The sequence below is a fragment of the Mytilus galloprovincialis genome, chromosome 4 (assembly GCF_965363235.1).
Source record: "Mytilus galloprovincialis chromosome 4, xbMytGall1.hap1.1, whole genome shotgun sequence".
Lineage (NCBI taxonomy): Eukaryota > Metazoa > Mollusca > Bivalvia > Mytilida > Mytilidae > Mytilus > Mytilus galloprovincialis.
In genome coordinates, this window is record NC_134841.1 from 100,728,679 (window position 1) to 100,753,657 (window position 24,979).

Here is a 24,979-nt window from a genome sequence, read left to right on the forward strand (position 1 = left end):
ACGGTATCATTTGCGCCAAAAATAAAACATACGATTGGGCCAATTAGAAGAAAATGACTTCCCTCCTCCTTTATTTGGACTTGGAACTGTCAATTTACATGGCAAATGTTTCCTTTTCTGAAACATATCTTCTTCTTACTGCAGCATGGGTACTCCCCAATTTAATGTATGAAGTAGCTTGTAACTTCACTTTATTGTCCAAAAACACAAACATTAAACAGTGTTTTATAATTCGTGTGGAATGCTTCTGTTCAATTACTGGTACATCTTGTAGTAGATAGGTTCAGCCCATGGTGGAAACAAAGCACTGTGTCATCAACATATGTAACTAAAACATAATCAGCAAAAGCTTCTTTTTTCGTTTCTTTTGGCATATCTTGTATTAAATATTCAGCAAAGCAATAAGTTTTTTCTCACTCTGTACATGGACTGCCTAATGCATTTTAAGTCATTCTCTTCAGATGCCCATCTTTATATATAGATATGTGTACAGGTAAAATTGATACATTTGGAAAACAAAATTTGGCACAAATGAGTTCCGAATATTGGCGCAATTGATATTTGGAAAACAAAATTTGGCGCAAATGATACCCCTGAAAAACAGTAATTGGCGCAAAAGGACTGCTGCCCCCGGAACATTATAACATTCCAAAAGTCAAAAGCACTTGTAATGTTTAACAAAATATCAATAACTTTGTCAAACTTAACTTATAAAACTTGAACAAAAGCATTCTTATGATTAACATTATCAAATGATTATGGAATTGTCATTTCTTCAATTTACTTTATTTTACTGATTTAAATCAACTTTGATATTTTTGCTGTTAACAAGATAAATGTTTTTCTGACATCAAATATTTTGTGATTTACAAAACACAAAACTTTATAAAGAGAGCTTATTTATGATATTAGATCATTTTACTGATAAATGGACTTTTTTTGCAGTTAACATGAAGATACAGTATATTTTTAGCTTATTCAAAAGTGTTAGCTTTTGGCATCACTTGACATCTTTTGTATATCATTATCATTGTCCCAGTTGTCCAAAAGTCTTCTGTTCTCAAAACTAAAAGCCAAAATGGAACAAACTTGGCTGGTATATAGTTTTAAAAATGTGTATCATGAACCTGTGTGCCAACCAACAAGTCTGTCAAGGTAAAACATAGAATGTAGTATATTTTAGGTAAAGAATAAAATCTGACAGGAACAAAATAAGATCTATATAGGTTATTACCTGCCTACTATACCGTATAGCAGGTTATTTTAGCGGGGTAGTAAATTTTCGCTGAGAGAAAAAAATCGCCAAAATAAATTCCAAAAATTTAAAAGTGCTCATGCAAACGTATTGATAAAAGGTTTAAATCCTCTAAAATAATGCAAAAATATTTTGTATACCTAATTCAATAAAATACACCTGTGAAAATAATCTGCTATAAGGTATCTACCAAAATTCAGATCACCCTTTACAGGAGTAGTAGCCCCTTTAAAAAAATTATGATTTTTAACATTTTTACAAATTGAATAAAAATGACCAGCAAGGCAAGACCTTCAAATTCATTCCTGCAAGTCGAGCAACATGGCTAACATCAGTTGCCTCCTTCTAGGAGTTATTGCCCTTGAAAATAAATTCAAAATTTATGTCAAATTTTTTTATGGAATCTATAGTACGGTATGTGGAGATCAACTGAACATAGAAAATATATCAAGCATATCAAGAACTACTTTTAAGGCTTTATGTCCGAAAATGTCTTTTGACTTTATATAGAAATTATTGCCCAGAAAAGACTATAGCCTTTTTTGTGTGTAATCTAAAGCAGAAAGATAGACACTAAAAAAAAAACCAGCAAAAACAATCAGCAGGAAAAGATAATAAATCAGTCAAACATGCCTGAAATCATCAGTTGAGTCAGCCACCTAATCTGTAAAGTGTCTTCCTGTTCATACCTGCCAGGTTTCAACATTTTCTTCCATTCAATATTGTTTTCAGTTACTATGTGCACTAAGACAGATCATTAATTCAGTATGTGGATTGTATGACTGTTGAGTTTGTTGGAAATATTTCAGGTAAATTTTTCATGCTCCCTTGGTTTCTTAGGTACTTTTGAAGGTATATTAATTTGCTGAACTGGAACACATTTTTGTTAAGGGCCAGCCTGCCTCTGGGTGCAAGATTTTTTTCCCTGTGTTTAAAACCCATTGGTGGCCTCGGCTGTTATCTGCTCTTTGATCGGATTGTTGTCTCTTTGACACATTCCCCATTTCTGTTCTCAATTTTATTTATCGCAGAAACTTTACAAGAAACCTTTAAAAAAGTATTTATATTTGACTAGTGTTGTCTGTCCTTTTTACCCTCCAATGTTTTCTGGTTATTGGTCTTTTACATCCCTGATATTCTGAAAAAAATCTACGCTACAACAAAATGCTTCGTTTGCAATACAGTTGCATTTCAGACTGATATTCTCCCACTATACATGCTTTATAATGCCATTCAACATGTTCAATAGTTACTTGCTTTTCAAATTGACCATGTTGACTTTTAAGGGTATTTCAAATATCGTGAAAATTATACCCATGGCCAATTTGAAATATTATTTTATCAATTTGTAAGTTTAAACAATCACCAGGTTTGACATCAATAAATTTAAATTATTCTTGACAAGGAAAACTTCAATTGTATTACCATGGATACTGAAACATTTTAAGATTTTATCTTTTGTCTACATAATGATTTATTTCCTTCAGGTTGTAAGAAAACAAATAAAATCTTTTATGTCATTCTATTATTATATATTTATTATTTTCTTGGTGACTTATAAATATCTTCATTTATTTAACTTAGAACTGATATATATTTACAATAGATAATTTTATAGGTTTTAATTAGAGTTTTCTCCCTTTGAGCATTGATTTCTCTTTATCAGAACAGATCTAAATGTGTTACAGTGACAAAAGTTCATTTAATTTATAATCTCCACAAAAGGGAAATTACTGGTTAAGTCAGAACTATTTGCTCATTATCACTGGTGGTAAGCGGATGGTCGTAACTAAAAGTTACGACCATCCGGAGATGTGAGACAACTCTAGGGATAAGTTTTTCTTTTCCGATTTTCATGCAGTAAAATGTTCATTTGAGTCAAACCGCTGGTCTCATACATACTATTCGGTGGTTCGGAGATATTGAAACCAAATTTGATGCATTAAAACATGCCAATTTTTGTAAAATAGTCATTCAAAAATTCGAGCATGATGGTCGTAACTAAAAAAACAAAAATGTTGAGGATGGTCGTAACGAAAATTTGTGATGGTCGTAACTCTGTTTTAAATAAAACCGAATAAGGCAAGTCAAGAGTTTTAAACGTGTCTTTTATTGTATGCATATATTATATGTTGTATTTCTGAAGATTTTTTAAAAATTTTACATACAACGTAAAATAAAGCAATTTCAATCCGTGTAACACTTATCAATTAAAATTTTTAAAAAAGTTTTCAAATATTAGTTTGGGGGAATTTTGATTAAAGTTTCAAATTGGTTTAAAATTCCAAATTTTTCAAATGTTTTGGACCGAACAAGGCAAGTCAAGAGTTTTAAACATGACTTTTATTATATGAATATATTATATTATATATTGTGAAGTTGTTTTCACCAATGATAAAATCTAAAAGGGGTGAAGAGAGGGGTACCTGTAAAGTGCAAAACGGAAGAAAATTGGAACGAATCGAACGAAACAATACAAAATGAAATGACAGTCATATAAACTGAAAATATAATGTATAAAACTAACCAGAGGCAAAAAGTTGAATTAATGTATAAGCAATTAAATTCATTAACAATGTAAATTTCTCAAAAGTGGAGAATTCATTTTAAAACAAGAAACACAGCCTTGGTTATGATAATTCTTAGTTAGAAATAAAAAGCACGAAATGTATCAAATCATTTTTAATTACAAAATAAATGATTTTAAGGAAAGGCATTTTTAGTAAAATGGACATCACATGAAATAACAGTATCCTGGTTTTTTTTCTTCTTTAGATTTTGCATCTTTGTTAAAAATAAACATTGTAAAAACTTTTTGAGGATGTACCTACTAGTTGATTTTTTTTTTAAATCTACAATTTAAGATTGATACATTAAGTCGAAAGAGCATTAGTAAGGAGTCAAAATAATCTAAAAGTTAATATTGATAGGTTATGAAGGTCGTTATCTAGACTAGACCATTCCCGCGAATTCGCAGGTCCGTACCTGAGTTAGAGAACATACGCTTTATTTTTAGCCTGGATTATTGAAAGTCATCTTGTTATTTGGTGAAATCAAGCTGATAATAAGGTGGACAGTTATGTCCATTACGAAGTCCATGAGTAGCGTGTAGCCATTCATACAATATAAACATATAACATACACATAATGTTAAATCTGCATACCGTGGGGTTTGTATGTGATAGTCGCCGCAGTGCATTTAGTTCTACCTAAGTCTCTGACATATTATCCTGGTTACAAGCTTAAGCCTGGCTTCAAACTAGTATTTTATTTTACTCTTAAAGTCAGCGCGTGTAGAAGTGTAAAATATATATATCAACACTATTCCTACTTTCGAGAGATTAATACAATTTTCATTGCGACACAATGGATTCAGTTTTCATTCCGTACCAATACTTAGAACTAATATCAATGATATACCGCTATATATAATCGTTATGTAATCGATAAACAATAGACAGCACGTTAAAATATCCTGGGTTGAGTTCAGTATCGTAGCGGCTACGTAGCTGCTATCAATATCTATGTAGCAACTAGTCTATAGCTACACGTTCAATAGTCAAAATCTACGTAGCACTATACGTAGCTGCTACGATTTTGAACTCAACCCAGGACTCCGAAGTGTATTTGTGGATTTAATTTCCGCATGAACCACCAAAAGCCGAATATTTGAAGCCCTATAATTTATAAGAACTGCAATAGCTGATTAAAAGTTAACGATGATTGTTCAGAATTGTACGTTTAATAATTTCATCTGCCGACATGATTGCAGAAAAAAAGTCGAAAATAAAAAAAAAAATATGAGTGACCACACGTGCATTTGATAATTTTATGCCTTAACGTACAGTAAAAAAAAATATTAATACTCAACCCAAACATACTTTTTGGCTTAATGCGAGTTGAACAGTTTTCATTGTTCCTCCTAAATGATGAGCGTTTTGAATACATCAGAACTGTGTGTGTTTAATAATTCTCTAGCTCAATTTCTGCATACCATTATCATGGTAACAAATAATATTGTTTGTAACAAATCATGTATGACATCTGAGTTTATTACTTTTACTTTTAAAATACATTAATAAAAGTTTGTCTAAATACTCGAGTTACGGTCATCTTTCAAAGTTACGACCATCATCCAAAATATTATAGTTGAATTTACGACCATCACACATTTAAAGTTATGACCATCATGCTCCAACTTTTGAATGACTATTTTACGAAAATTGGAATGATTTTGTCTATCAACGCACTCACGATAAGTGTATATGAGACCAGCGGTTTGGCTCAAATGAACCTTTTACTGCACGAAAATATGAAAAGAAAAACTTATCCCTAGAGCTGTCTCCCATCTCCGGATGGTCGTAACTTTTAGTTACGACCATCCGCTTACCACCAGTGATTATGACTGTCTGATCCTGGTTTGAAAAATAGCTGCTCTTAGTTTAACTTTAAATCATTTTGAGTAGCTAATGAAATTCAAAGCTTTTTAGAACCTCAAGAGAAAATGAATGTCAATGATATTAAGCATTAGAAGTACATATACTTATTTTGTTTGTTTGATTCTTTGTAAGGTCTTTGCTATCATTAACCGCTGCTGTTTTAAGAACGTATTTTGTTCGGGTTCATCACCAGAATGTTTATCAGATGTTAATGTAATGCTCATAATTATTTAAAACTGCTTTTCAATCATCTGTTTGTTGAAATAAATCAAATGTACTGCCATCCATATTTCGTGTCTTTATTAGTTTCATATTCTCCATATTTACAAAAAATGCATGTGGTTTAAACACAGGTAAACTAAGTTCTAAATAGCTATTTCTTTAAAGTTCAGTCACACCTTGCTCACTCATTGATTTATTATCATCAGCTTGTCTCATTAATTATTAACATTGTGGTGTTAAAATTATTTCTTCAACATTATGCTAATTATTTTTATTTTCAATTTTCTGTCATTCAATAACTATGTTACATTTGGTGATATATGGGTGCTATAAACAGTTTCCTATAAACAAAAAAATTAGGGGTTATTCCCCCGACTAAAAATAACCATAGAGGGAAACCCCTGTTTATTTACTTAATTGGTGAAAAAGTATTATGTTTTTTGTATTTGATTTAAAAAAAAATAGTTAATTAGCTTTCAATTAAACCAGGTTGAATGATTGAAATAATTTCAAAAATTATATTAAATATACATGTTTTGAGGGGAGACAACACTATAAACATGGTAAACATCCTGGTTTTTTTTGGCAGTGAAAAATGAAAACTTATTTGCAGCCACTGTAGCTCTTTTCGGAGCAGGAGACCATGCCCTTTAACAAGATTTTTTTGAAAGGCCTGGTAAAAACCTATAAATTTCATTCAGTTTTAAATATGTAAAATGTGCACGTATCATGTCTCTATGGGTATGAACATGACCTGATTTCAGGTTTTTTATGTTCAAATTAGGCATTTTTTTCTTTGTTCTTTCGATGGAATTTTTATGCCCCACCTACGATAATATTCGTATTCCAGTGATATCTAGTTTTATACAAATATCTTTATTGATCAGTCCACCACTAAGGGTCACTTATGCATGATCCCTCAAAACATGGATGTAATACTCAATATAACTTCCATGCTCAAAATATGACATCATAGAAAAAAACTGCTGATTGCACCCTATACTATGAATATTTGTTTGTACATGATCGTACATGGTACTCTTTCCTTGATGCAATAGCACAATCTCATTCCAGCGGCATGAGTCTTACACTTTAGCAGGTTTCTCACTATAACAATCATATCATTGATCTTTAGTGAAATCCATCACACTTTAGCAGGTCACACCATTGTACCTTAGTGATATCCATCACACATTAGCAGGTCACACCATTGTACTTTAAGTGAAATCCATCACACATTAGCAGGTAACACCATTGTACCTTAGTGATATCCATCACACTTTAGCAGGTCACACCATTGTACTTTAAGTGAAATCCATCACACATTAGCAGGTAACACCATTGTACCTTAGTGATATCCATCACACTTTAGCAGGTCACACCATTGTACTTTAAGTGAAATCCATCACACATTAGCAGGTAACACCATTGTACCTTAGTGATATCCATCACACTTTAGCAGGTAACACCATTGTACCTTAGTGAAATCCATCACACATTAGCAGGTCACACCATTGTACTTTAAGTGAAATCCATCACACATTAGCAGGTCACACCATTGTACTTTAAGTGAAATCCATCACACATTAGCAGGTAACACCATTGTACCTTAGTGATATCCATCACACTTTAGCAGGTCACACCATTGTACCTTAGTGATATCCATCACACTTTAGCAGGTCACACCATTGTACTTTAAGTGAAATCCATCACACATTAGCAGGTAACACCATTGTACCTTAGTGATATCCATCACACTTTAGCAGGTCACACCATTGTACTTTAAGTGAAATCCATCACACATTAGCAGGTAACACCATTGTACCTTAGTGATATCCATCACACTTTAGCAGGTCACACCATTGTACCTTAGTGATATCCATCACACTTTAGCAGGTCACACCATTGTACTTTAAGTGAAATCCATCACACATTAGCAGGTCACACCATTGTACTTTAAGTGAAATCCATCACACATTAGCAGGTCACACCATTGTACTTTAAGTGAAATCCATCACACATTAGCAGGTAACACCATTGTACCTTAGTGATATCCATCACACTTTAGCAGGTCACACCATTGTACCTTAGTGATATCCATCACACTTTAGCAGGTCACACCATTGTACTTTAAGTGAAATCCATCACACATTAGCAGGTCACACCATTGTACTTTAAGTGAAATCCATCACACATTAGCAGGTAACACCATTGTACCTTAGTGATATCCATCACACTTTAGCAGGTCACACCATTGTACCTTAGTGATATCCATCACACTTTAGCAGGTCACACCATTGTACTTTAAGTGAAATCCATCACACATTAGCAGGTAACACCATTGTACCTTAGTGATATCCATCACACTTTAGCAGGTCACACCATTGTACTTTAAGTGAAATCCATCACACATTAGCAGGTAACACCATTGTACCTTAGTGATATCCATCACACTTTAGCAGGTAACACCATTGTACCTTAGTGATATCCATCACACTTTAGCAGGTCACACCATTGTACTTTAAGTGAAATCCATCACACATTAGCAGGTCACACCATTGTACTTTAAGTGAAATCCATCACACATTAGCAGGTCACACCATTGTACTTTAAGTGAAATCCATCACACATTAGCAGGTAACACCATTGTACCTTAGTGATATCCATCACACTTTAGCAGGTCACACCATTGTACCTTAGTGATATCCATCACACTTTAGCAGGTCACACCATTGTACTTTAAGTGAAATCCATCACACATTAGCAGGTCACACCATTGTACTTTAAGTGAAATCCATCACACATTAGCAGGTAACACCATTGTACCTTAGTGATATCCATCACACTTTAGCAGGTCACACCATTGTACCTTAGTGATATCCATCACACTTTAGCAGGTCACACCATTGTACTTTAAGTGAAATCCATCACACATTAGCAGGTCACACCATTGTACTTTAAGTGAAATCCATCACACATTAGCAGGTAACACCATTGTACCTTAGTGATATCCATCACACTTTAGCAGGTCACACCATTGTACCTTAGTGATATCCATCACACTTTAGCAGGTCACACCATTGTACTTTAAGTGAAATCCATCACACTTTAGCAGGTTACACATTGAACTTTAGTGATATCCATCACACTTAAGCATGTTAGAAAAATGTAGTTTAGCAAACTAGCCTCTAAAACAAAACTGTTGCACTTTGCAGTACCATGTCATTTTAGAGTCCTACAAATCTTTAATTTATTCACATGACATTAAATATATACCTTAGCTGAAGCTGATGGATAATAGCTTTCCTCCTTTGTTTTTGCTAAGTTTAACATGTTTGGTTGCTGTCTCATTAATCTAAACTGTAAATTCAGAAATTATTGCATGCATTTACTATTGCCATTATTGAAAAGAGGAAGAAATGAAAGTTTAAGGTGATACCCAACACTTTCACTTAAATTAATTTGGCTCGTTTAATTTTCATAAAATTTTGAACCAACAATTTTATCATAAAAATTACACTGGTTATATAGCAGTTTGACAAACACCAATTTTGATCACTTAAGCTTAATACTGTATTCCCTTTACAACACAACGTAATTAAAACGTTTAACTGACTTTACAGAGTTATCTCCCTGTAGTGTTGGGTACCACCTTAATTCTTGTGATTTAGGATAAGGAAAATCTGCATACAGATATAGATGTTCATGCAGAATGCAAGTTATTATTATTGTGATTTTCATCACGTTTCATCATTTACTATAATAAAAACATAGCACTAATTTGTGAATTTACAGACTACCTCATGCCTCTGTGTATTCATCTTTAAATCAGAATATTTAAGAAATATTTTTGCCTTTTTTTATTTTATAGATAGCACAGAGAGAGTTCCAGTTGAAGATAAAACACTGAGTGAAAGTAAGAAAAATAACAAAGCATCTATAACAGTTGTGAATGAGATTGAGGTTAGTGGGGTCATTGTAGGTCAAGAGATTTCAGACTTGGATTATGTAACAGACAATACTGAACTTGAGGTTGATGCAGACACCGATATGTATCCTAGGTTTAATAACTGTGGCAACCCCTCACAAAGAGGCCGATTAAATCAGAACTACTACAATGCCAGACAAGATGAGAGATATCGTCAAAGTTACGAAAATCAAAGAAACTTTCAGTATCCAAGAGAAAGCTATGATAGACGTGATATCCCCTTTAATCAACATCCTAATACTAATAGAAATCATTATGAGAATTATCAAAAAAATTACCAAGGTGATGACAGACGTTGCTATGACGACTATCATGAACAAGATAGTTTTACCCGCCCACCAATACATAATCGTAGATATAATGAAGGAGAAGTTTTTTTAAGTGATCATCGCCAATATGAAAATACAAATTTTAACAGAGGTAGAAGAAGGAATCAAAGCCAGGGTAACGTAGGTTTACCACAGCACGAAAGAGTTCAAAGGTCATTCAGTTCAGAGGCAGCTGGGAATCGACGAGATTTCCAGAAATCTGATAGTTACAACAATTCAGAAAATTCAAAAGGACAAGAAACGTCGAGGAATGAACCTAATGAAAATAGACAAAATGATGATGGTAAGGGAGATCAATCATGTCAAAAAGAAAGTACTGACAAAAATAATGTAAACAATCAGAATTTATCTCCTAGACCAGTTGTAAATAAGAATTCTGTTCCTTGTGTCTTTAGTCCAGGTAGTAATATTTACCAAAGTGACCAGTATTTTAGTGCCGCTGATAAACTTCAAGATGGAGAGGGAAAGTCAAATGTAAAAACTACTCCTAGTAAAAACTTGAAGAGACACATGTCTGATATAATGGGAAATCATTCTGAGTCAAAAGGTGTACAAAAAGGGAAATCTCCTGTAAGGAGACAAGAAAGTGCACCAGTAGGTGCTAGTAAAGAGAAAACACCAACTAAGATGGACAAAATGGACTTCTCTTCAATAAAGAAGGCTCTTAATGAAGTAAAAAGTGTAGATGATACATGTATGAAGGGCAAGGAGGAAATAAATCAAAACACAATTGAAGGTCAAACTAACAATTCACCAATTCAAAATAAAACAATAGACAATAAAATGGAGAGTTCTCCTATTGAAAGGAAAAGAAGTGTTGATATTGTGAAGGAAAAGATCAGCTCAGTGCAGGAAGTAATTCCATCATCACCGTTACAAAGGAAAAATAGTAAAGAAAAAGTATATGGTGGTAAAGCACAAAGTTCTCCAAGAAGTCGTAACTCAAGCGGAGATAGTCAGGGTATGCTGTCACCAAAGACAGATGCTAAACAGAGGTCAGCTTTTCAAGTAGTGTTGCAACGGGAAGATCGTTCATCTGAAACCAGTAAAATGTCTCCCAAAGACAACCCGTCATCCCCTCTTGACAGGAAGCGCAGTTCTAGTGGTGACTTAAAACAATTTGGAATCCAAAATCCAGATATCAAAGTGATTGATAGTACATATAATGCAATCTCAGAGGAAGAAGGCTCCCTGTCAGGAAGTCCAGACAAATCAGGAATAAGTCTTAAGTCTGCTTTATCATATCCAGAATGGAAACGACTGAAAGCACAGAAAGATCTAGAACTTCAGAAAGAGAGGGAAAAGAATCGTAAATGTATTGAACTGGCCAATACACCTGAGGAATACAGGAAGTTGCTAAAATTACAAGAAAAGAAAGCTAGAGAGAAAGAGAGATCAAGGAAAATAAGTGAAACAGAAACGGAAAAAAAATGTGTAGAAAATAATGAGAAAGCAGTCAATTCTGATGAAGAGATTGAGTCTAGTCAACTACCAACCTTACACAATAGCCAGAACTCATTCCAGGCCATACAAGATAACGTTGGTAAGTACAGACCAGTAGTATTTATACTTTCAATAGGTTTATCTTTTTTTCAACATATACTTATAGTACAGGTTACATACTGTTTACCTTTCCTACCTTTCAACCTATTACCTTACTTAGTGAGTGCATTGATATAAATATTTAGAATCTTCGAGGTCCAGGATATTCCACCTGTTTTATAAATCATGCCTATGGAGAATTGAATTTAATATTTGGTATATGTTAAAATGAAAAATGATGTTTTTTTTAGCTAAACTAGCCTTAAAACAAGTAATTATTTGAATGTGGAATAATTTTCATTTCTGGAAATTTGATTAGAAATGTATGATGAAAACTAACCCAACTAAATAGGGTTAGCCATTCACGCATGGCTACGGTTAATTCTGCTTTCACTATTATTTCAGCATGAACTAACTAATCCTTGTTAGCAATGGGAACATGGCTAACCCTATTTTGTTGGGTAAAGTTTAATTTTCATAATAAATTTCTTATCAATTACCCAGAATTCAATTTATTCCAGATCCAAATAATTCCCTGTTTAACAGACTTTCTGATATTTTGTCATCACTTAGCATCTGTTGTCGATTGTTTGTCTGTTTAGTGTGCAGCTGTTCATATTCAAAATAACCTTAAAAATAATGGTAAAATTGAGAAAGGAAATGGGAATGTGTCAAAGCGACAACAACCCGACCATAGAGCAGACAACAGCCGAAGGCCTCCAATGTGTCTCAATGTAGCGAGAAACTCCCGCACCCGGAGGCGTCCTTTAGCTGGCCCCTTGAAAAATATGTATACTAGTACAGTGATAGCGGACATCATACTAAACTCCGAATTATACAAAAGAAACTAAAATTAAAAATTTCCGTGCACATCTAACTTATAGCAGATTATTCAGTGTGCACCACATTTTTTATGTTATTTCTTCATATTAAAAACAGAAAAAATATTACAGTCATTCCATAAATAAACATGAAACAAATATTGCAGATTAATTGATTTGATTTTGGTGTTACTTGTTTTAGGATATATATAAAATCATATAGATATATCATATATAATGCTATGAACTTCCAGGCTCTATGACCAGGTTTAGAATTTAGGAATAGTCTTGTATCTCAGTAATTTACAAAAATGTTTTATTTTAAAGTCATAATCGTAGCAACCTTGTGAAATTTGGCAAACATCAGAATAGTTGAAGTTGGGAAGCCACTTCAATTTAATTTCCCTTGTTATAACAATATCATAAATGTACATCCTGGTAGCTATCAGACATCTCCATTAATCAATATTGTAATAAACTACTGTTTAACGAAGATAATTGTAGATATTAGGTGCTCTGAATAAAAAATTTTGCATTAGCTTATAAAGTTGTATGGTAAAGTCATTTGTCAACATTGTTTGAAATAGTATTTTTCCAGGTAATTTTAGTTTACTATTTAAATTCCTGTCTATAAATAAATGTCATTTAATGTTATCTATGTATGTATGGACAGTTTATATCTAATGCTAACATCTTTTGATGGAAAGGAATTGTTTATTTACAAACCTGGGATAACAACAAGTGTATCAGAATTAATTATTTACTTTTCTTCCCAACATTGTTTGTTTATCCACTTTATGCAGCCAATTATCAGTAGAATTATTTAAACAGAAGCGGGTCAACTAATTTTGGAACTAGACTAACAAAGCATGTGTTCCTAGTGAAAGTATGAAAGAGACAAATTCACGTCAATTTCTTCTTATCATATAATTTAGTGAAGTGAGAGAGGTCTATAATGCTATATAAGCATTGATATTTTGATAGGCTTGTGAATAATTATCCCGGTGAATGGTTGTTGGTTTTAAAATGTAATTTGTTGTATGATGGATTATTGTTAGAGTATAATGTACCTGCTGTCTCACTTCAATACATGATTTTACAATGGCAGGGAGTGACGAAGATATAGATTTAGAAGAATCGGATGATGATGATTTGGAAGCCCCGTCATTTTTGTTTTCCTTGGAAGAAGCAAGGTAAGTGTTAACATGATATATATATATATATATATACACGTCAACTGTTATATCCTTCTATTGTCCTGCATTGCCATATGGGAACCTAGACTTGTTCCTTATAATGATTTTCATTCAAATAGAGATTCATTATGTCACCAATTTTTAATGACTCTCTATATATACATTGTATTTGAATTTAATGAACCAAACAACAATTAAATTGGCTTTCAGGGATGGAATAACAAATAATAGTTTTCTGATTTAAAGGCCATATGGTCCAATAAATAGACATATTTTATCAAAAAAAGATTGCAAGGTTTACATCATGTGTAAATATCCGATCAAGGTTAAGTTTAAATGGTCAAGTCCAGCTTCTCTACAAGGGTTCATTTGACCTTGAACTCATTTTCATTATTGGTTGGGTCAATATTATGTTAATGTGGTAAGGTCTTTTTCTCAGATACTTTAAATTAGTTCAACTACATTTTGTGTATGGGATGATTGTTAGGTGTATATTGAAATCTTCAAGGGTTCATCTTACCTTGACCTCATTTTTGTGGTCAATTGGCTGAAGTTTTGTTATCCTACATGTACATGGTTCTATTTACTACTTCACTTAAACAATTGTCAGAATTTAGTCCAGGGACTCTAATAACAGAAAATAGTTCTTTCCTAAATTTAGTGAGACTCTAACAAAATCAGGGAACTCATGGTAAGGATAGTTGTTTGGACACCACACTGGTCAGCTAGCTATATACATGTGTATTTTGTACAAAATCAGGTTTTGACAATTTACACATATTCATTCAGTATTCATAAGGCAAAAAAGTTTTAAAATATTTAAATAAGAACTGAAAAGATTTTATAGAGGACTGTCATAGTGTGATTTATAAAATGTGTTTGGCACAACTGAAATGTTATATTAAACAAATAAATCTAAAAGTGTTATCCAAATGAAGAAAATTATCAGTCACTTAAGTAAAACACATTATTACATAATCACAAACAGCATATGAGAGATTATGACACATGTGTAAGAGTCATGTTAGCATGGGTAGGAGATGTGTTGCTTTTGGGGTTTTTCATGACATAATATCTAGCATGTCTTATGTGATCAGTTAATTCAAACAAGACATTTACCAACTATTGCAATAAATCTTTTGACATATATATGCGCTTAAAAGATTTGAAAAATTAAAAGCTTTGAATTTAAAAAAAATATTCTTATATTTAGATTATTTCCTTGAAAACAAACATATTATCTTCAAATAATATGTATATAACCTTTATGATTTTTCAAAGATCTAAACATGCTACGCATCATATTTCAAAACCTTAGAAATGACAATATAATGTAAAACTATTTTGACTTCCCTAATTTCAAATATTAAATTAAATTAACAAGTTGGAACAGATTTACTGTATTTCCTTTAAAGATTTATACAAATTTGAATTTTATTTGAAATTGAATTAATAAACAAGTTTCCTTCATAATGTCATATGACAGTATATATAATATATATATAATAATGAGATACTGCTTGTATGTCAATAAGACCAGTGGCGGATCCAGAACTTTTCCTAAGGGGGGGGGGGGTGTGCGCGCTCCAGTCATGCTTCAATGATTCCCTATATAATCACCAAATTTTTCCCCCCCTGGATCCGCCTATGCAGACAACAGTTTATGACTTAGAAAAAAATAATCAATAGTTTGTATGTAAGCTGTATTAATTGACTTAGTACATGCTGTGCATATTTGATAAGAGAACACTGAAAAGTTTATACTGATGTCCTCTAATTTGATTTGATTATACGAAATAGCCCAATGTATTTGCATATAAAAAGGGAATGGGGATTTACCTTATGTAAATGGGAAGCCTGTTATCACCACTTTTACTGGTAAGTATTATTTGACCTTGAGAGATAAAGTGAAGTGTTAAAGTACTTCCTCTATCACCATGCTCTAAACCTACCTTCTGTAGTTCCTGTTTAACTTTGCTCTACTTTATCTTAGAACAAAATTATTAGGATGCTTTTAAAAAAATTCAAGGCTGCTCTTGCTTATAAACTTTCACTGGTTTGTAAATAATTTTTGGTTGAAAGAACACTTATTAGAGAATTGCTAAAAGTATCTAATTAATGTTTAGATTTAACCACATGAAAATGAATAATTGAATTGAATTTAATGCATCTGAAAACTATATATATATGGGTTAACATCCTATTTAAATGTATGTTAAGCCACATAAAAGTAGTCATTTATTTCATATCAAATCGAATAATAAAAATAACTTTAAAAAAAAACAATATCTAAAGTACATAAATACATTAAAATCTATACAATAAAAATTTGAATATTAAAACTCTGTAAGTGACCATCTTTGACCCTTAATTGCAAATAAAAAAGCCCCAAATATCCATGTCATATACATTATATAGCTATAGCTTTGACATGTTTGACAAATTCTAGAAAATAATTGACAAAAAAATATTTAATTTCATAAATTGTCATATCAGCAGTTCGTTTGCTATGACATAAAAATACAGGATGACATGTGAATCAATACATACATGTATAGAAAATAGATCAACATGTAGGCCAAATATAACAATATGTGTTACCTCACCATTCTTATTTCTGCTGGTGAATTTACATAGCTTTTTGTAAACTGAAAATAACTGCTTGCATATTTTATATAAAAATTGTTAAACTGTAGATAATAGCTGTTTTGAGTTTTGAGTTGTATACTTCACATTTAAGTAAGGTTAGGGTGATTCTAAAGAAAAAAAACATGCCTTTACTTAAAATTCTACAATCCTCTGTAAAGTGCTTTAATTTATATCTATATTAAAGCTTTAAAATATGTTTCATATATATGTAAATATGGATCTGCACATGGTGTGATTGCCAGACAATTTACTATCCACCAGTGACTAAAAGTACAATGATATTAAGCATTTGTTTTAAGGGTGAACATGTACATGTCACTGACTCACTGTACAGCCTTCAAAATAGGCACTGGCTATGGTTACATGGAAATGTAACAATAATAAAAATATTATTATCACACTAAATTCCAAAACATATAAATGAACTAAAATTAAAAAACATACAAAATTAACCAGTTAAAAGGGGCATTTCTCATCAGAGTAGTTGTGAGAACAAAAACCTACTTTTCATGCTTTGTTGTTGACCTAGTGACCATACTTTCTGTCTCAACAGCTCATTATGATACATGTACATGTAAACCAAAACAATCGTATTGGAAATAAAATCAATACATCTTATTCATATTGGCAACATTTCTCCTGTTTCATTCCATATGTATTGATTATGTAAGGATTTTTTTTTTAGTTTTATCGCAATTACTGTCACTGTAGACTACAAAATATTTCATTTCTTGCTTGAAAAGTTTTGTGTTTTTTTTTATTACATTATTATCATTGAGGATATTCTAATAACATAAGTAATGACTTCAGGTGAACAGACACATTGTTAGAAGAAATGAAAAATTTATGAGGAAAATGATTGCAATATGAAATGGGAATGTTTGTCAAGGGAATATTTAGATGGTTCTATTTCTTCAAAATAGAAATATATATAGTACAACTGTCTTGAGTATGATACAAAATTTTTCCATTCACAACATATACAATTTCAATAATTAAAATGTGAGGCTTGCAGAGAGCTTTGACTAATTGAAATTAATCTGTTCAGATCTAGAGTAGAGAAAAGTCAAATTTTACTCATTTGGATGGTGGAATTGTCAATTCTCTTAATTTATTTTTTAGACGTTTTAAAAGTAGTTGAACTTTATCTTTCTTTTTCATTTACTCTGCTAAAAGATGTATTCTTCCTATGTAAGATCATCAAACACCTTTTTGTGTGACTTGTAACCGAACAGGAAATTTAGAAAAAAACCAAGAAAATGTGATGTCATAATTAAATACTGACCAGTAAAGAACTGAGATCTAATGATTTGCCTGCTGATTATAAATAAATGATCAAAATAGTTGTGAAGAATATAAATCAGATAAAACTTGGAAAAGAAAGAGATGTTGACATTATTAATTCATTAATGGGACAGCAGCTAAGCTAAAAAGATAAAAAAAGACTTTTTAAAATAGAAAAAAATCATCAAGATAAGGGTTTTCACAAGTTCCTGGGGACAACCACATGAACAAATGGAGAAGGTAAACTTGGTTTTATCAACACTCAAGTCTTGTCCTTTCTAAAACAATCTGTGAATTCAGTACATTTAATGAAATCATTTATGTCTTATCTAAAAGGTTTCTGGTATCAAGAAATATTCATTTTGATCTGGAATGTATATTTTGAGAAATACTTTTATATGTTCTGCAAGTTTCCAAACAATATTTATAATTTATTTGTGAATGAGATTCCACATTGAGGGATATATTTATTTCAAGCTTTGGGATAAAAAAAGTTATGTTGCAACTTAAAATTAGCTAGCTGTATTTGTAAAAGATCCATGAAATTGAGCCTTTTTTATGCTCCGGCAGTAGCAGAGGGGGCATTAAGTTTTACCCTTGTCCGTCTACGTCTGTCAGTCGGTACGTATGTCCTAAAGTTGGTTTCCGTTTTCTAAGAATTTTTAGTTTCTGTTGTCTTACTTTAGTTTGCCTCAACCAAATGTCATGAAACTTATACACAATGATCATAACTTCAAACCACAGATTAAGTTTGATTTTTTTGGTGGCCTCACTATAACAGTGTAAGAGTCATCCCCTTTTATAAATGAAAAATTTGCAGGAATCTAATATCTGTTCTAAAAATATCAATGATAAAATTGTAATTTTTGTCGAGCCTGCAACTTTTGTTGCAGAAAGCTCGACATAGGGATAGTGATCCGGTGGCGGCGGCGGTGTTAGCTCACTTCTTAAAAGCTATATATTTTAGAAGGTGGAAGACCTGGATGCTTCATATTTTGTATATAGATGCCTCATGTTACGAAGTTTCCGTCAGTCACATGTCCAATGTCCTTGACCTCATTTTCATGGTTCAGTGACCACTTGAAAAAAAAGTTCAGAATTTTTGTAACGTTGAATTCTCTCTTATTATAAGGAATAGGATAACTATATTTGGTATGTGCGTACCTTGCAAGGTCCTCATGCCCGTCAGACAGTTTTCACTTGACCTCGACCTCATTTCATGGATCAGTGAACAAGGTTAAGTTTTGGTGGTCAAGTCCATATCTCAGATACTATAAGCAATAGGACTAGTATATTTGGTGTATGGAAGGACTGGAAGGTGTACATGTCCAACTGGCAGGTGTCATCTGACCTTGACCTCATTTTCATGGTTCAGTGGTTATAGTTAAGTTTTTGTGTTTTGGTCTGTTTTTCTCATACTTTATGCAATAGGTCTACTATATTTGTTGTATGGAATGATTGTAAGGTGTACATGTCTAGCGGGCAGATGTCATCTAACCTTGACCTCATTTTCATGGTTCAGTTGTCAAAGTTAAGTTTTTAAGTTTTGATCTTTTTATCTAATATTATATGCCAAAGGTCAACTATATTTGGTGTATGGAAATATATTATGATCTATATGTCAGTCCCGCAGGTTTTATTTGACCATGCCTCAATTGCACGGTTCATTGGACAGTGTTAAGTTTTTGTGTTTTGGTCTATTTTTCTTAAACTATAAGTAATAGGTCAACTATATTTGTTGTATGGAAGCATTGTTAGCTGTACATGTCTGCCTGGCATGGTTCATCTGACCTTGACCTCATTTTCATGGTTCATTGGTCTTTGTTTAACTATCTTGTTTAATGTTAAGTTTATGTGACAGTTGAAATAACGCTTTATACTTAGGACTATCAACATAATATCAATGATTAGTAAAGAAGGCGAGACATTTCAGTGTGTGCACTCTTGTTAAAATTTAAGTTATCTTCCTTTGTCAATGCAAAGTAAACTGGAAAAAAAACATCTTCACCCTCCCCTGCATACAAGCACTTTGATTACCATTCATCAGTTATGTCCCTTTATATTCATCAGTTATGTCCCTTTATATGAGGGCATCATCTGTGTCCCCTGGACACATTCCCAATTCATTTGATGAAGTTTCTTATGAGAGTTTCTTTATAAGATAAGATGCCTTATCTTTAACCCCACCTAGCTAATTTCGCCTGCAATTATATTTATGTACATGTATAGATCTGTTTATTCCGTTCCTTGAAAAAGTCCTTGAAAATTTAAAAAAAACATGTAGGTCAGGGCATTGTATGTCACATGTTAAATTTACGATTAAATTAATTCAGGGTAATACTACATGGCTTGTAAGTTTATTGGTTAACATGAACTCAGAATCAATTTTTCTCGACAGTAAATTTTAGTTTATTTTATAAATCTGTATAGGATCTGACTGTTTCCTTAATGACAATGGTACCAGTTTCATCAACTTCCAAAACGTCCAAGGGCCATTACAGCTAACATTAAATCTGTGGTCATTTGATAGCTACAGGAAATTATCTGAGACAGCAGTGTCAGTTGAGTCATTGGTAAGAGCACATAGTGTAGTATTGTTCCTGAATAAAAGCCAGATCCTAGTACTGTGGATTTATTTATTTTCATGGGTACCAATTTTCGTGGATATTTAATTTCGTGGTTTTGTTGTAGTCTGCACACAAGCCTATATAAAATTTGATATTTGTTGAACATTTAAATTCGGTTGACCTGTACCCACAAAATCCACAAAAATTAGTATTCAACAAATAATAAAAAATCACTTAATTTAAGACTAACTTATATCTTTTGACTGTAATTGTTGAAATAACAAATTCCACCTTCACATTTCAGTAACAGACCAATACCACGTACACCAACCAAGATCACACATTTAGAGGTTAGTTTTTCTTATCAAGTACACCTGCCAAAATAGCACCAAATTGATGCATATAGAAGAAATTTTGTTGCATTTTTATTATCCAATACAAATGATAGCTTCTTGATATTTTGTACTAGGTAAGGTTTATTAACCTGAATTGATCTTGTTTGATATATATGTATTGTTATACCAACATTTATGAGCATTATGTTTTTTGGTCTGTGCTTCTGTTTGTTCATTTGTCCATCTGTTTGTCTGTCTGTCCCTCCTCAGGTTAAAGTTTTTGGTCAAGATAGTTTTTGATGAAGTTGAAGTCCAATCAACTTGAAACTTGGTACACATGATCCCTATGCTATGATCTTTCTAATTTTAATGCCAAATTAGAGTTTTGACACACAAAATTCATGGTCCACTGAACATACAAAATGATAGTGCCGAGTGGGGCATCCATGTACTGGGGACACATTCTTGTTGTTCATGTGTTTACTCAATAATTGAAGGTATAAATTTGTGGGCAGTAACCTAAACTACATCTTCTTTTTTAGTGGAATGTGATTTTACTAATCTTACATATAATTTGTCACAGCAGGTACATGCTGAAAAACTTGTTATCTAAGTGCAACAAAGTTAGAATATACATGTTTAATGCAAAAGGTTGAATAACATGTAGACCAAGGTTTAGGAAGAAGAAAGAAATGTGAAAAGTGCTAAAAAATAAAATTAAAACTTTTAATGTATGGTTTTGTTTGTTGTGAAAACTTGGTTTGAAATACTGTATTTATAGGCCCTGCATGTTTTATTATTAAAGAGACAGAAAAGTGTTTTCACTTTCTGTGATTTAAATTAATTGTCTTCTGATCATTTTTTTCGTTTAAATTAAAAAAAAATGTATTCAGATGCTCAAGGAAAAGATTTGATCAAATCATAAAAATTACATGACATTATTTGTTTTTCCAAGAAACAAGTGAGATAAAATATTTATATAATCACCTGTTTATTTTACAAATTTCACCTTGAAAATTGCAGGTTACTGCTTTTACATAATTGACCTAATAACACATTTCTGTACTAAACATATTTATAATTTTTAAGAAGTGTATAGATTTAAGTGGAAAAAGGAAATATCATGCCTGTATTTATCAATATAAAAAACTATTTTCAAGCTCAAATATTATCGATGAAATGCATATTATTATTTGTGTAGGAATGTTCAGTCTATAGATGAGGGCCCTCATGGGGTTTTTGATTATGTGATTACTTGGCCGTTTTTTTAATGATTATTTGATTATTAAGCCAAATATTTCATGATTATTTGATTACCTAGGACTGTATTTTTAGTTTATGATTATTTGATTACTAAAGATAAGCAAATATTTAATGATTATGTGATTATATTGGCAAAAAAATGGTGATTATGTGATTACTAGGACCCCCCATGAGGGGCCTCATAGATTATGCTTATGTATATTTATTTTATTTTTGTACAATTCTTGACTATTGGATGCACTTTTAGAAAATATACTTTTTTAAAACCTTCAATGATTATTTATGATATTTACTCCTATTACAAAAGTGCAAAATGATGTCATATAACCTACATTTTTTTAGATGTTTGAATGTCATACATGTATATAGACTCAAAGAGTAGACCTTTTATTTCTTTCTAGATTTCCAATGTCACAATATATATAGAATTATTTTTATTTACCAGTTTAACTAAGGTAATTGATAATCATTATATTTTCTGGTTGGTGTATCTGTCTGTCTGTTAGAGTTTCCTGTAATACTAAACTTCAATAATTGTGTATAAGTCAGGAATCTGATGTTTATGTGGTTCATAAGTGTTTCTCGTTTCTTGTTTTTAGCTCACCTGGCCCAAAGGGCCAAGTGAGCTTTTCTCATCACTTGGCGTCCGGCGTCCGGCGTCCGGCGTCGTCTGCTAACTTTAAAAAAAATCTTCTCCTCTGAAACTGCTGGGCCAAATTTAACCAAACTTGGCCACAATCATCATTGGGGTATCTAGTTCAAAAAATGTGTCCGGTGACCCAGACAGCCAACAAACTGAAAGGTCAAGTGAGCTTTTCTCATCACTTGGCGTCCGTCGTCCATAAAATTTAAAAAAATTCTTCTTCTCTGAAACTACTGGGCCAAATTTAACCAAACTTGGCCACAATCATCAGTCGGGTATCAAGTTTTAAAAATGTGTCCGATGACCTGGCCAACCAACCAAGATGCCTGCCATTGCTAAAAATAGAACATAGGGGTAAAATGTAGATTTTGGCTTATATCTCTGAAACCAAAGCATTTAGAGCAAATCTGACATGGGGTTAAATTGTTAATAAGGTCAAGATCTATCTGCCTTGAAATTTTCAGACAAATCAGACAACCTTTTGTTGGTTTGCTGCCCCCGAATTAGTAATTTTAAGGAAATTTTGCAGTTTTTAGTTATTATCTTGAATATTATTACAGATAGAGATAAACTGAAAACAATAATAATGTTCAGCAAAGTAAGATCTACAAATAAGTCAACATGACCAAAATTATCAGTTGACCCCTTAAGGAGTTATTGTCCTTTATAGTCAATTTTTTACAATTTTCATAAATTTTGTAAATTTTTGTAAATTTTTACAAAATATTTTCCACTGTCACTTCTGGGCAAATTTCATTATAGATAGAGATAATTGTAAGCAGCAAGATTGTTCAATAAAGTAAGATCTACAAACACATCACCAACACCAAAACACAATTTTGTCATGAATCCATCTGTGTCCTTTGTTTAATATGCACATAGACCAAGGTGAGCGACACAGGCTCTTTAGAGCCTCTAGTTTATATAGATTAGACCGTTGGCTCTCCCATTTGAATGGTTTTACACTAGTAATTTTTTGGGCCCTTTATAGTTTGCTGTTCAGTGTGAGCGTAGGCTCTGTGTTGAAGGCTGTACCTTTACCTATAATGTTCTTGCTTCATTGTCATGGTAACAAAATGCTTAGATCATTATCAGACCAGAATAAAATTTCACTTTATCTGACAGTATGTTTTGTTAATGTAAATTTTGTTTTGCAGTCTCCCGGTCCCTACAGCCCTGCACCTGAAGCCGACCTGACGGACATAACAACTAAGACCCTTTTATCCTCCAAATTCTCCTTGGACCAGCTGGTGTCAGAGAAAGTCGACAAGGTAATCAATGCTTCAATTAATGAATCTTATGGTGTGTGTAAGCTTTGCTTTCATATTTTATAACAGAATTTTCTTCAGTTTTCTGGTTCAACTTTTAAAATGTTATTATATAAAATGATAGGACTCAACCTTGTACTTAAATGGAATTAGAAACATAAAGATGCTTATTCTTGATTGGCTTAATTTTTTTGCATAAAGCTTAATGTTTTAGAAGGTAGAAGACCCGGATAATTCATAACTTGTATACAAACGTAATGTAGAGTTGTTGTGTCGGACACAAATTAAAGCTAAGTAATAAGAACGTCTGCTTGCAATGATACTTGTATTATAACTTAGAGATAGGTAACTTCACAACAACAGTGACGTTGTATACACAAAGACTGCTGGAACATTTCTTGGGCAATAGAAAACAAAACGCCTTATGTTATTAAGTTTCAGTTTGGCAAATGTCTATTAGTCTTGACCCCATTGTCGAGGATTAGCTGCTAAAAAGAAAATGAAAAAAAATTGGCCTTTTATGAGCAATGCTTGCAAGGTCATACCATGATAGGGTTTACTTCACGGTCTCATTTCTAGATCAGTCATCATCAGTAATTTTCAAAGGTCTGATGTTAAGCCCATTGATATTTAAAATTTGGGACTAATATCTATTGGTCCCATGTTGAATGATCTTAAAAATTAGTTAAAATCACCTTCAAAGAAGCACAGTAGTATTCTTCTATTAAATGCCCTTATAAGAAGTTTTTCAATTTATTTGAGTTCTCCCTTAACCATGAATAATATAAAAAGAAGATGTGGTATGATTGCCAATGAGACAACTATCCACAAAAGACCAAAATGACACAGACATTAACAACTATAGGTCACCGTACGGCCTTCAACAATGAGCAAAGCTTATACCGCATAGTCAGCTATAAAAGGCCCCGATAAGACAATGTAAAACAATTTTAAAAACGAGAAAACTAACAGCCTTATTTATGTAAAAAAATGAACGAAAAACAATTATGTAACACACAAACAAACGACAACCACTGAATTATAAAGCAGTTTAAATGACAATGCTTTCATTATTATAATCTATTAAATCAGAAATTGAAAATACCAAGCATACAAGAAAAAAAGCTAAGAAACAATATCTCTTTGCAAAAACAACAAAAAAAATATAAAAATATGTA

At 32.3% G+C, this 24,979-nt stretch overlaps 1 protein-coding gene across 3 annotated transcripts in view; it reads left to right on the forward strand.

The window, feature by feature from the left end:
• LOC143073616 (uncharacterized) overlaps window positions 1–24,979 on the forward strand; it is a 72,229-nt gene that overhangs the window by 8,889 nt on the left and 38,361 nt on the right. For all 3 annotated transcript variants that reach the window (XM_076249288.1, XM_076249289.1, XM_076249287.1), the window contains 4 exons: window positions 9,788–11,776; window positions 13,705–13,789; window positions 20,597–20,642; window positions 23,691–23,804. In XM_076249288.1, coding sequence (XP_076105403.1) covers window positions 9,788–11,776; window positions 13,705–13,789; window positions 20,597–20,642; window positions 23,691–23,804 — 2,234 coding nt within the window. The remainder of the gene's footprint in view (window positions 1–9,787; window positions 11,777–13,704; window positions 13,790–20,596; window positions 20,643–23,690; window positions 23,805–24,979) is intronic.